Below are 12,050 nucleotides of genomic sequence, written 5' to 3'. Positions count from 1 at the left end.
CTGTGTCCGAAACTGTTCCCTTTTCACTATACAGTGCACTAATTTTGGGTTTCACCTTTTTGTAGTAGTGTCCAACAACATAGTGGACAATTTTCGATGCACTCAAACAAGCCCAAAATGCATTGCAATAATTAGTGAACAACCCATGTACCCTAACAGATAGCAGATTACCCATAATTTACTGTAATGAAGTGTCCAAAATCATTTACTACTCTCCTGAATTCAGTTTCTTATAATAATACATGTTACAGTTTTTTTTCCAGTTCTCTTCTGGTGTTAATGTATGTCTTGGTCCTTCTGTCTTTTTCATGTTTATTCTATGTTCTTAGTTCTTCCCTGGATTATTATATTTCCCTGTTTTTATCAATGTTAATCTCTGTTGTAGTTCTCCATATATGTCTTCCTTTTGTAGCCTCTTTTTTTATATCTTGTGTAGATGTATGTTTATTTTAGTTCCCATCATTCTTCTGTGTTTCTGAATTATCGTTAATTATCTTTCTCGGGCTTTGTCATTCAGTTTGTCTTTGGTCTTAGTTATTAATCTTTTAGTCTCCTTGTGGGTTTCCTGAATATTCAGCTCATCTTTCCCAGTCCAAAACCACGTGCTGGTAGGAGGACTGGTTATTTGAGAGTGTCCATAGGTGAGAGATGCCCTGTAATGGACTGGTAGCCTGTCCAGGTTTCTTCTTGTGCCCTGTTATTCCAGGTAGAATCTGGACACACTGTGATCCTGATCAGGATGAAGGAATTACAGAAAACGAGTGAATGTCATATGAGCAAGTGTATTTATGACCAGATACTGTGCTTGTAATGTCATTGAAAGGAGCCAGGTCTCAGTTATGTTCAGGTTAGAGACAGTTGCAAGATGAATGAAGTACTAGTAAGAAACATATTTGTTTGCTAAATGAAAGTAAAAACTCATAGGTGTGAGCAAGGAGTTAGCTGTTTTCACCAGGGAGCCTTAGACTGAAAAAGTTTGAAAGTTGCTGTTTTAAAGTAAGCAAGCTCAGTCACACTTCTGGGGTTTTGTTTTTTACAGTAATGTGACATGGAACAGCCTCGCCATACCTGATACACACTGCTCACCAGATGGAGAGGGCTACCAGTGTCCCATGGGTTTTAAATGCGTGGACCTAGATAAGCTGGGTCTCAGCAGACAGGAGTTGGGCTACAGTGGCTTCAATGAGCTTGGTGAGTGAAAGCTGTCTACCCCACACTTCAGCTGTCCTATTTAAATATTTTGGCGCCATGCCTTGAGTTTTGTGTAGTGATTTCATTGTCATTTTGGAAATGTGTATTAAAGGAACACTAGGCAATATTTTCACCTACAATTTATGTCTTCACAATAATTGTGTTTTCCGCTAAGTTGCTCATAACTTAATGTTTTCTATAATCATAATATTTTCTGTTATTTTTATCATACCTCTAAGAAGCCTGCTCCACATTTTTGCACTGCAGCTCCAGTGGAATCATGGGATAGGGCACTGTGGTGCGGTTGCATACTTAAAAAAGTGGACCTGTTTAATTTAATCAAAGCAAAATTAAATATTTTACCTTTTTTTTTTTTTTTTTTTAAATTCCTTATTCTGCAGTATCCATTAGATGGTGTCTTGCCTTCAGCTTTATCAGTTCCATATACTGTATCTTACTGAGACTTGCATGAGATCAAATGTCTGTTTTTTTTTTTTTTGGTTTTTTTTTTTTTTTATATAATAATTTTTTTAATAATAATAATTTGTGAGCCAGTAAATTGGTTGTGCCCTAGTTTCTGGGAAGCATGCTGTCTTCTTTAGAAACATAAGAATATTTTGAGCCTTCTGATCTGTTGTAGTATATTGAGAAACCTTTAAAATTTTTATCACCATATAGTGACATAAATCCAACTTAAAGGTGCACAGAACATTAGCACTAATCTTCAAACTGGAAGGAAGGTTTGCTGTTTCACAGGCCTCAGAAATAGCTTTGAAATGCTGGACATATATAGGACAAAGACATCTAGAAAGACTCCTTCTTACATCTATGAACACATTTAGTAGCAAAAGAGCTAGTCTCACTGACAGGTTTGAATGGACTGTCTCTATTGACTGTGTGTAGTCCAGGACTTTATCTCTGAATGCACATGTAGTGTTTGTTGCTGCTATTATGACAGTAACATATCTGATGGCAGTAGTCGTGTAGCCCCATTTCTGTTTTTTTTTTTTTTTTTTTTTAAATTATTTATTTATTTTTTAAACTGATTCCAAGGAGTTCAACCAAGGGCTAGAATCATAGACAATGTACAGGAAGTATTTAGTTGCTGTTATTTTGACTCCTCATTTTAAACAGATGAGGAGGTGGTCCAAATTCTAAATTCTGTAAGCTTGATGTCAGACGTAGGACAAAATTAGGGCAACACTTTATTTTTATTTTTTTTTAATCTGGTTTCACAGTGGGGCGGCACGGTGGTGCAGCAGGTAGTGTCGCAGTCACACAGCTCCAGGGGCCTGGAGGTTGTGGGTTCGATTCCCGCTCCGGGTGACTGTCTGTGAGGAGATGGTGTGTTCTCTCTGTGTTCGCGTGGGTTTCCTCCGGATGCTCCGGTTTCCTCCCACAGTCCAAAAACACACGTTGCAGGTGGATTGGAATTATTTTATTTATTTTATTTTTTTTGGAAATTTACAGCTGATCCAGTGCTTTTAATTTTCACTAACTGGCTTATTAGTATTAATAGTTTGTATATTGCCTCTGATCACCTTCCCTTACTCAATTAGTCAAATCTGTTTTCGAATTGATAATCACACGTTAATCTCCGTCACAGATTAACGGTTTAGCTCATTACATCTATGAAAGTTTGCTTTGGTCGTAAATCGGATGATAGCATTTTAAGTATATTGTCTGCAAATTTCTTGATCTTTTTGCTCATTTATTGTAGGCCATGCTACTGTGGAAATCTTGAGATGCAGTTTGTATTTATACTGTAAGCTTTTAACGCTGTTTCTCACTGTAAAGGTACTTACACAGTCCAGAGTTGAATTGGAATGTGTTTTATGAGGTCTGAAATATAACTCGGGCTTAGCAGTACATTTATAAGTTAATTTTAATAGGAATATTCTTGCACTCCGGCTGCCATGCTCTGCCAGTCACCAAGGTCAGTGAGAACTTTGTAGTGTTTGTTTCTGTAGGTATTAAATTTTTCGTTCATATCCTAATTATTGAGGTGAATGTTGTCTGTGAAATGGCACTTATGTTGTATTTCTTGAAAAAAGAGCACCTGAACATTTGAATAAATGGTAAATGCTGCTGAAGACTGTGAAGTTATGCTGTGTTTTGCTCTACTCAGAGTTTTGTTAGGAGTGTGTTTATAGTGAAGGTAACTAACAGGGTTAGAGAGTGTCCTTGACTAAATCTGTCCTGGACCTGGTGGGAAAACAGTGGACTGGAGAGGTGTGTAGATGACTTCATGCTGGCCTGTGACAGCCGCTCCACAGCATGCTAACATAGGGTCATGCTGAAGAGCACATAGCTAACAGAACCTGGAACTAAAATTTAGAGATGACCTTACTCATTAAAAGTGTGGCAAAGTAATTGTCATATTTGGCTTGGTTTTGTAGGGATTGGGGGTACTGGGAATAAACAACTCTTATATTAAGTTTATTCACCAGTTATAAGGTGCACTGTGCACTCTTCTTTTGGACAGTTTTACAAATGCAACTTGTATAATATTCATAGAAAAGCATGAAATTATAATTGATGCCACTTGTTTGCCTAAAGTTATCATGTCCTATGCCAAACTTGGGAATTGGGCTATGGAGCACCATGTAGCAACTTGTTGGATGAGTTGGAGAAGTGATTATGTTCTAGGACTAATAATCTAACCTCACTTATATAAGTGACCTCACTTATGCTGTTGTGAGTGACATTGATCAAATCCACAGTGTTCCAACTGTAATAATCTAATGTTTGCAGAAGAGTAGAAGCTTTTGCTAAAGCAAACAGCGGAAACAACCTATTGCTTTAGATTTCAGAATGTCCTTTCTCTCAGTTCCACTGATGCCAATTTGTAGTTCTGCCATTACAGACTGCAGTCAATCTGTTACTGTGCATAGATTTTTCTCCCTTTGCTATGGTCTTCAATTATAAGGACACTCACAGAGCAGGTATGATTAGGGTGATAGATAATTATTTAAGTTAGAGTGACACTGACATGGTGGTCATATGTTAGTGTGTATTGTGCTGGTACGAGTGGATCAGACACAGCAGGGCTGCTTAAGTTATAGACTTATAGTTGGTGAGAATAGTCCACCAACCAAAAACATCCAGCCAACAGTCTTCTGTGGGTGACGTCCTGTGTCCACTGATAATGGACTAGAGTATGACCAGCAAACTGCAGCAACAGAGTTGCAAAAATGTGGACCAAAATTAGGTGTGGATGGTGAGTGGGCACAGTGAGTGAACTAATCAAAAGCAGGTTGAAAGGGAGCCAAACAACTATGCAGTGCAACAGATGGACTAAAACTTTCTTCTGTCCAAAATTCTTATGGACAGTGGAGCTGAGAGAATGGACAGTGTGTGTAGAAACAAGGAGGTGGTCAAGACTATTACAAAAATAACAATAACAAATGCTGCTAAAATAAATCATGTACCTCAGCTTTAAAATCATATCAAAGTATACAGACAAAGGTCTACTTATGATTTTTAATAGTTTTTTGAGTATGCTTTTATAGGACTGCTACTTTTTCAAAGGAACCATTAACCCTTTTTAAGGTGTTTAGTTTGTTAAGAAATCAGAAGAACTGTGTAGGTGTTTGTAAGGAATTTGCACACTGAAGCACTGCTGTACTGTTGGGGTGTTATTGAATCTAATCCAGTGGGGCAGATTATTCCAGGAGAGGGATACAGCTTTGTAATGAAAAACACCTGACTAGGTGCAGCAGTGCCAACACTTTGTTTATGTCTGCATTTTTGTGTCTGCGCCGGCCGGCCCAGTATGGGGGCACTGGACTGATCTCACATCTGTGCCTTTCTCTACCCACACCTTCCTCCCCTTTCCTAGGCACCAGCATCTTCACCGTGTATGAGGCTGCCTCTCAGGAAGGCTGGGTCTTCATCATGTATCGGGCAATCGACAGCTTCCCACGCTGGCGCTCCTACTTCTATTTTATCACGCTCATCTTCTTCCTCGCTTGGCTGGTTAAGGTGGGCCATCCTTTCCCTCTTTCCCCTCTGTCTCCATTCTCACCTCTATTTATAGCCATGCTGAAGTTAGGGTGAGGGTAGTTCAGACCGTATTGGCATTGCAACACTCCTTCAAGGTGACAGTTGACATTGTCATAATTTCTTCCTCTTCCTCTTCACTGTTGCTTTTTATATTTTATGGTGTAGTACAAGGCATACGGTGATGTGTGTTTAAAGTCATATGTCACCATTCAGGCTTAAGTCATAGGCCACACATAAGAAAGATAAAGCAATTATATGTATATATAACATTTCATTACCCACCACAATCATTTGTTTTAAAAATAGACCTGCATAAATACATTCCCTGAAGGTAGCATCTGCAAGCCTGCATGATGTGTGCTCATTTAAAGAAGATTCAGAACTCCTTTTTCGTCTTGCAAAATCCAGCTGTATGTTGCTATTTAAAAATAAATCTTTGTATTTAAAAAATTCATTTTGCATTTATTTAACATTAACCCTGTAAGTTCAAAGTGTGCTGCAGAAGGCACTTGCACACTGAGATTAAGTCTACTCCAAGAGTTTCAACCCTCTGAATCATTGGGCACTAGTTGATACAAATGTCTCCCAGATGCTCAACGAAATGATACGTTGGGAGTCAACTCTTCTTTACTATTCTGTCCAGCTGCTCTGGGTGCCCTGTTTTTATTTCCATGCGACTTTCTGTTGTCAAATCAGTAATGACAGATCATTAATCAGACCCAGGATGGTTGACATTCAAGTAATAAACAAAAGATATGCATGACTTTTTGCAGCAACAGTGTTAGTATGTAACCTTCAAGAGAGTTGTTTATACCCAGGATAACCACTGAACAATTATATGGGCCTTTTCTTGCCTCCTTAGGAAAATGATTGCTTCAAAGAAAAGTCATCTTTAGATTTCAGTCTCTGTTACAACAGTACAAGTTTTACCCTCCAAGGGAGTTGATTATAACTGCCTTATATAAACTCTTTCCTACACAATGTGTTGATTGTTAGATCTTGACTTGCCTTAGTTGGAAGAGCTCTTAATGTCAGTCAGAGCTTAAAAGCAGTTTGAGTCAGAAAAAGATTCTGCTTGTCTAATTACCCCGATGCTTGTGTTCTCAGAATGTGTTCATAGCTGTGATCATTGAGACGTTTGCTGAGATCAGAGTGCAGTTCCAGCAGATGTGGGGCTCCCGTAGCAGCACTACATCTACAGCCACTACACAGGTATAGTTTAAAGCACTTCATTTTGCACTCTATTGCATCAAAAGAACTGGGTGAACATAAAGTGTTTTGCAGCAAGTGTACACGTTTTTTGGCAGTAGCTATTGCATTTTTTTTTAACTTAAAGGTCTTAAGAGAAAATATGTCCCCCACTCTGCTGCAGTAACAGCCTCTACTCTTTAGGGAAGGCTAATATTGCCTCACCGCGACCCTGAAATGGAGAAGCGGAGAAGAAAATGATGATGATGATGATGATGATAATATTGCCTTAACATTGCTTGGGAAATCTGATTGCATCAACCCACTATAGCATCATCTACAGATTGTTAGGTCTACTCGTTTGTTAGTTAATATTAGAACGCAAACATCACTCCAACTCATGCCAATGCCATTATATGGTGTTACATCTCTTCAGAGAATAAAGTTTTGAAATTCCACTGTCAGATACTGGTGAGCTCTACCCACAAATCGATACTTGGCATTGAGTATCAGTAACTACTGCTTAGCAATGTATTGTCATAAATGCACAATTGAATTAGTGAACCCTAAATGACCATAACCCTTTAATTAGAAGGTGATAGGATAGTATAGCACTTATTGTATAATTATAAGAGACAGCATGTATATATTGGGGTTGAGTTATAATAACTAGGTGCAGTGTTGCTCTTTGAGAAACCATAGCAAGCACTCACCATAATTTAAGTCCATGTAGAGGTACAGTTTAAAGGCATGAATAAGAATGTTTTTGCAAAGAGAATGTGCACATTTGTTTATTTAAAAGAAATTAAACGGTATGAATTTTCTTGCTCTCAAATATATTTTTTTCTACATGTAATAATTCTAGTTTCATTATAGTTGATATAATACTATAAATAAATAAATAGTAATTAGTTGTAGTGTTAGCAGATTTGATCATTCTGTTGTAATCACAGTAGTTTCTGAGATGAAATAATGCATTCTTAATAAGAAAAAATAATTTTTGCATACCATGTTGGTTATGTTTTTGCATCTAAAATTACTCTTCACCATGTAGTGCCTAAATTCTTTATTTACCAATGAACACACACTAGCAAGCACTTTGAGGGAATTTTAACCAGAATAGTCTCTCAAGGCAGTTAGTGTCTGCCTTCCTGGCCCTCAGCAAGCAAAAGGCATCTGAAAGCGGACAGCTTTTTAAATAAATTTGGCTGCTTGTCAGGTCAGGGTCCCTGGCAGTGTTTAGATGAGACTGGGCAGCTAGCAGACTGTGAGGTGAGTCATGGTGGAGTGAGGTGCTTCAGAGAGATACAGACAGACTCTAAGTAGTCAGGGATGTGTTGGTGTACATGTGTATGTTTGTGTCTGTATCTGTGCAGGTGTGGGTGTGTCTGAATAAAAAGTATTGAACACCTTTCTCATGCTCTGTCCTTCCCTGTGGACTTAAGATTCTGCTCAGAGACTGAGGGAATTGATTTGTAACTTAGGGTGAATCTCATTTCGTAACCCCTACAACATGGCCTATTTTGTTTAGTAATGGAAATTTGAATCCTAACACTGAACAGTGTAACCTTTTTCAGGGGCTAGGAGGGTTTTTAATCATGAAGTTAATTATGGAATAGACTGGTATAAATAGTTCTTGGATCAATCAGGGCCTGTCTTAAGTGACCTCAGGGTCACCCTGAGGTGTAACCTGTCTTTTTTTGTGTTTTAACATTGTGACATTTGTGTCATTAATCACATGAGGGAAAAAAATGCTTTTTCAGTCATGTAAAAAATAGGTTTTATTGCTAACCCTGAATATTTCATGAATATTGAATCACTGAGTGTCTGTATTTTAATTAAATTAATGAAGTTTTAATACGAGCTTCTTGAAATTAGAGCACTAAATGTAAAATTAATAGTTAAACATAAGCTGTCACTCTTGATCTACTCAAAACTTTACAATATATGAGAGTGGCTGGTGGCTGATATCCAAGTTATAACCCCCCAGTGGCTGTCATTACTTTTTATTTTATGTTATATAAGCCATAAGAAGACAGTAGTATTCCAACAAATCAACATTATTGAACATTTAAACATGTAAGGTCATGGGGTATAATACAAAGCACAGCCACAACAAAAGCACTGATCTGCACTGCAAGTTGTATGCATTCATTAGCTTTACTGCCCTCCCTTCAACTCCAGGCATTATTTCTAAATGACCAGATGAATGACAGTTGCACAACACCGCCAAGTCAGTGTCACTGGAGCACTCAGAAGGACCCACCACTTAAATCATACCGGTACTGGGAAGAGTCTCATGCAGGGGTCCTGACCACTAAAGAACAGGGTGGTAGAAGGCTAACAATATATGCAGAGCAATAGATGGACTCCAGTCTGTAATGTAGAACTACAAAGCAGTCCTGTCTGGTTAGTGGAGCTGAGAGAATGGACAGTGACTGGAGAAACAAGGATATTGTGGTAGACTGGTGTATATCAACCAGTGGCGATTGCTCTAAGACTGCAAGGGAAGCTCAGCTTCCCCTAAAATGTCAAAAAACAAGTGATCAAATATATACTGTTGTGTGTAGATGTCAGTGAATAAATATGCACTACAACGCGCTCAACGTTTGTTCAGAATCAGCTTCTTATCACTGGTAAAGACGCGGCTTTCCTCTCAATCATTCACGCAGTTTCACAGTGATTTAAACAGTGAGAACGCTGAGTGTCCACAGAGTTCAATAGTGAAGCAGCGAAGGGCAGCGAAACGAGACCAGTCATTGGATAAATGCCGGGCTTTGTCCCGGTCATCGGACGCTCAGCGTCTCTGGGGGTCTATGGGGCAGTGGGCTGGCCTCGGCTGGCCCGGACGCTCAGCTTCTGCATGATGATTGGATGCTCTGTCTGAGGCTGAATCCCTTTTTGATTGACAGCGTAATGAGCAAATCAGCGATCCTTTGGTGTAAAGATCCGTTGGAGCACAGGCGGACACACTTCACATGGACCAAGGCCGTTTAAGCAGCCTAGCTCTGCTGGCCATTGAGAGGACACTAGTCAAGTCCCTGGAAAAGACGCCTTGTTGGTACGACAGGGTCAAAGATCATTTTCTTAAAAAGGAATGGAGGGTAGAATTTCATTCATTCATTATCTGTAAGCACTTATCCAGGGTCGTGGTAGGTCCAGAGCCTACCTGGAATCATTGGACACAAGGCAGGAATACATCCTGGAGGGGGCATTAGTCCTTCACAGGGCAACACAGACACATTCACACATTTCTGAGTCACCAATCCACCTACCAATGTGTGTTTTTGGACTGTGGGAGGAAACTTGAAGAAACCCAAACCAGAGGAAACCCACGCAAACAACACACCAACTCCTCACAGACAGTCACCCTGAGCGGGAATCGAACCCACAACCTCCAGGCCCCTGGAGCTGTGTGACTGTGACACTACCTGCTGTGCCACCGTGCCACCTTCGACGTAGGCCGAAATTGAGCTCCCCCTCCTTGAAAGACCAGCATCTGCCACTGATATCAACCCACCCCTATGCATGATATAAATGAAGAACTTTAACAGCATATATGCTAGTCATCCTAAAAATGAATATTATATCTTAGCGTTCACTCTCAACTTGAGAACAATCACTTATCATAAAGGGGCATGTTTTAGTTCTACAATTACAGACTGTAATCTGTTGTTGTCCATACTTTATTGACCTCCTTTTACCCTGTTCTTCAATGGTCAGGACTTCCACAAGACCATATATGCTATATGTTTGATTACATTGTGCTGGTGGATCAGACACAGTAGTGCTGCTGGAGGGTTTTAAACACTGTTTCTACTACATAGTTTGTGTTATCCTTCCTCTAGCCTTTCATTAGTAGTCGCAGGACATTGTTGCCTTAATATGTTTGGTTGGTGGACTCTTCTAAACACCACCACAGTGGCTAACAAAATATGAAGAGCAATACAACGACTGCAGTCTTTAGAACTAAGTGCACCTGTATGATAAGTGGAGCTGATTAAATGGACAATGTTGATACATATATGCCGTCTCTACTTAGCGCCAACATAATGGTTTTGTACACCTTTATTTCTCAATAACAGTTAACTCTATAGGCCTAAAAATTCTAATATTTCATATTTCTATTCAATGCTTCTACTTTTCCATTGGTGGGAAATTTGCACCAACCCAGGGGGTTGCTTAAAATGCAGTGGGAATCTTGAGTGGAGGCTTGGGGTGAAAACTTGTGTGTGCAATTGTGTGAAATGAACTGTAATGGGTTTCTGATGGAGCCAGTCCTGATGCCAGGGCTGAGCATGAACGACACCTTGGGGGTTGGCATGGATGGACTTGGCAGCCAAACAGTGGCTAAATTTGGCTCTATTAGATTCTGTGGCTCTGGAGGTGCCCTAGTAGAGGGGAATGGAAGCATCGGCATATGTGCCACTATACAGTTTATTTAGAGAGAGCCATCAGAAATTTATAAGTTAGAATGAAGAAGGAAATGGGATTAAGATAAGTATATCAGATGCCAACAATGAAGGTAAAAAAAAGAAGAAAACTAAAAAAAAAAACCTAAAAGCAATCAGGCAGAGATTATTCTGTGGATAGAGCTGAAATGTCTACGGAATAACATCTGCCTAGACCCTCGACATCATTATCTTTGAATTGTTTCCTTATCTCTAATTGGACTATGCCGATAAATGCTATAATGTATTTAAGCCTTTTAGGATGAATGTAGCTTTTGAGGTAAAGCAATTCTTTGAGTCCCCAGACTTTAAGACAAGGAGGGAAATGAAAGGGAATATAGGATGGAATCCAACTTGACTATTTCCTGAATAACACTCGGCAGGAGAGGAAATGTCACTAGAATGGAAATAATTCATTTGTGTGTTACTGATTTGCCTTCTGCAAATTGTAAAGAAAACAAAAAGCCCTGTTAACTGTGCATCATAACCCAGTTATGTTTTCAGGGATTTGATATCATGATAATTTATCCCTTAGAATGAAATAGAACAGCGTCCTTGAAAACAATTAACCTTTCTGTATCTATTAAGCTCAACTTTAATTACAGAGGCACTGTCAAAAAAAAAAAAGAAGCAATTAGTTCAAGGGGTATACAAAGCTGTCATTTACTGGGTGTTCAACAATAAAGCTTGGGTTGACTCCTTTAATCCCAAAAAAAAAATAAAATTGATTTATGATGGACCTGAGGGACTGAGGGATTTAATGGCAAGTTTTTTCTCTGTATCGTTGGCCTAATTTATATATAATCAATTCAATTTCAGTGCAACATTTTTGAAAGATAATTACTCTAAATTTTGTTGTCTTTAGAAGCTTAATGGCAATACACATTGAATGCATTTATTACTTTCCATGTTGGTTAGGCACAGGATCTTAAAAATAATTGCCATATTAATTTAAATTGTGGATAGAGAACTTTATTACTGTTAATATTATTCAAAGATCCTTCCTGCTGTAAGGGCTATTAGACAACAGAAACCACTAGTAAAATGTAACTCTAATTTTTAAAAGCATCTTCAGAATGAGGGGAACAATGGGGTAGGATTTAAGCTGGTGGTCTTTTTAGCTTTGCAGCAGTGTGTTCAGGTAAACCTGGAGAGCCACCGAGGGCAGTTGGACAATTAGACACCAGCAAAGCACAGAAATGTTCACACTATATC

The 12,050-nt window shown here is 38.9% G+C and overlaps 1 protein-coding gene across 1 annotated transcript in view; it reads left to right on the top strand.

Annotated features, from left to right (window-relative positions):
* nalcn (sodium leak channel, non-selective) overlaps nucleotides 1-12,050 on the top strand; it is a 144,115-nt gene that overhangs the window by 22,834 nt on the left and 109,231 nt on the right. Inside the window, exons 9-11 of the mRNA XM_066686611.1 lie at nucleotides 1,040-1,191; nucleotides 5,033-5,175; nucleotides 6,304-6,408. Of these exons, the coding sequence (XP_066542708.1) occupies nucleotides 1,040-1,191; nucleotides 5,033-5,175; nucleotides 6,304-6,408 (400 nt within the window). The remainder of the gene's footprint in view (nucleotides 1-1,039; nucleotides 1,192-5,032; nucleotides 5,176-6,303; nucleotides 6,409-12,050) is intronic.

The sequence above is a fragment of the Hoplias malabaricus genome, chromosome 12 (assembly GCF_029633855.1).
Source record: "Hoplias malabaricus isolate fHopMal1 chromosome 12, fHopMal1.hap1, whole genome shotgun sequence".
NCBI lineage: Eukaryota > Metazoa > Chordata > Actinopteri > Characiformes > Erythrinidae > Hoplias > Hoplias malabaricus.
The sequence above is the reverse complement of the archived record's forward strand: the minus strand, read 5'-3'. Positions and strand labels throughout refer to the sequence as shown.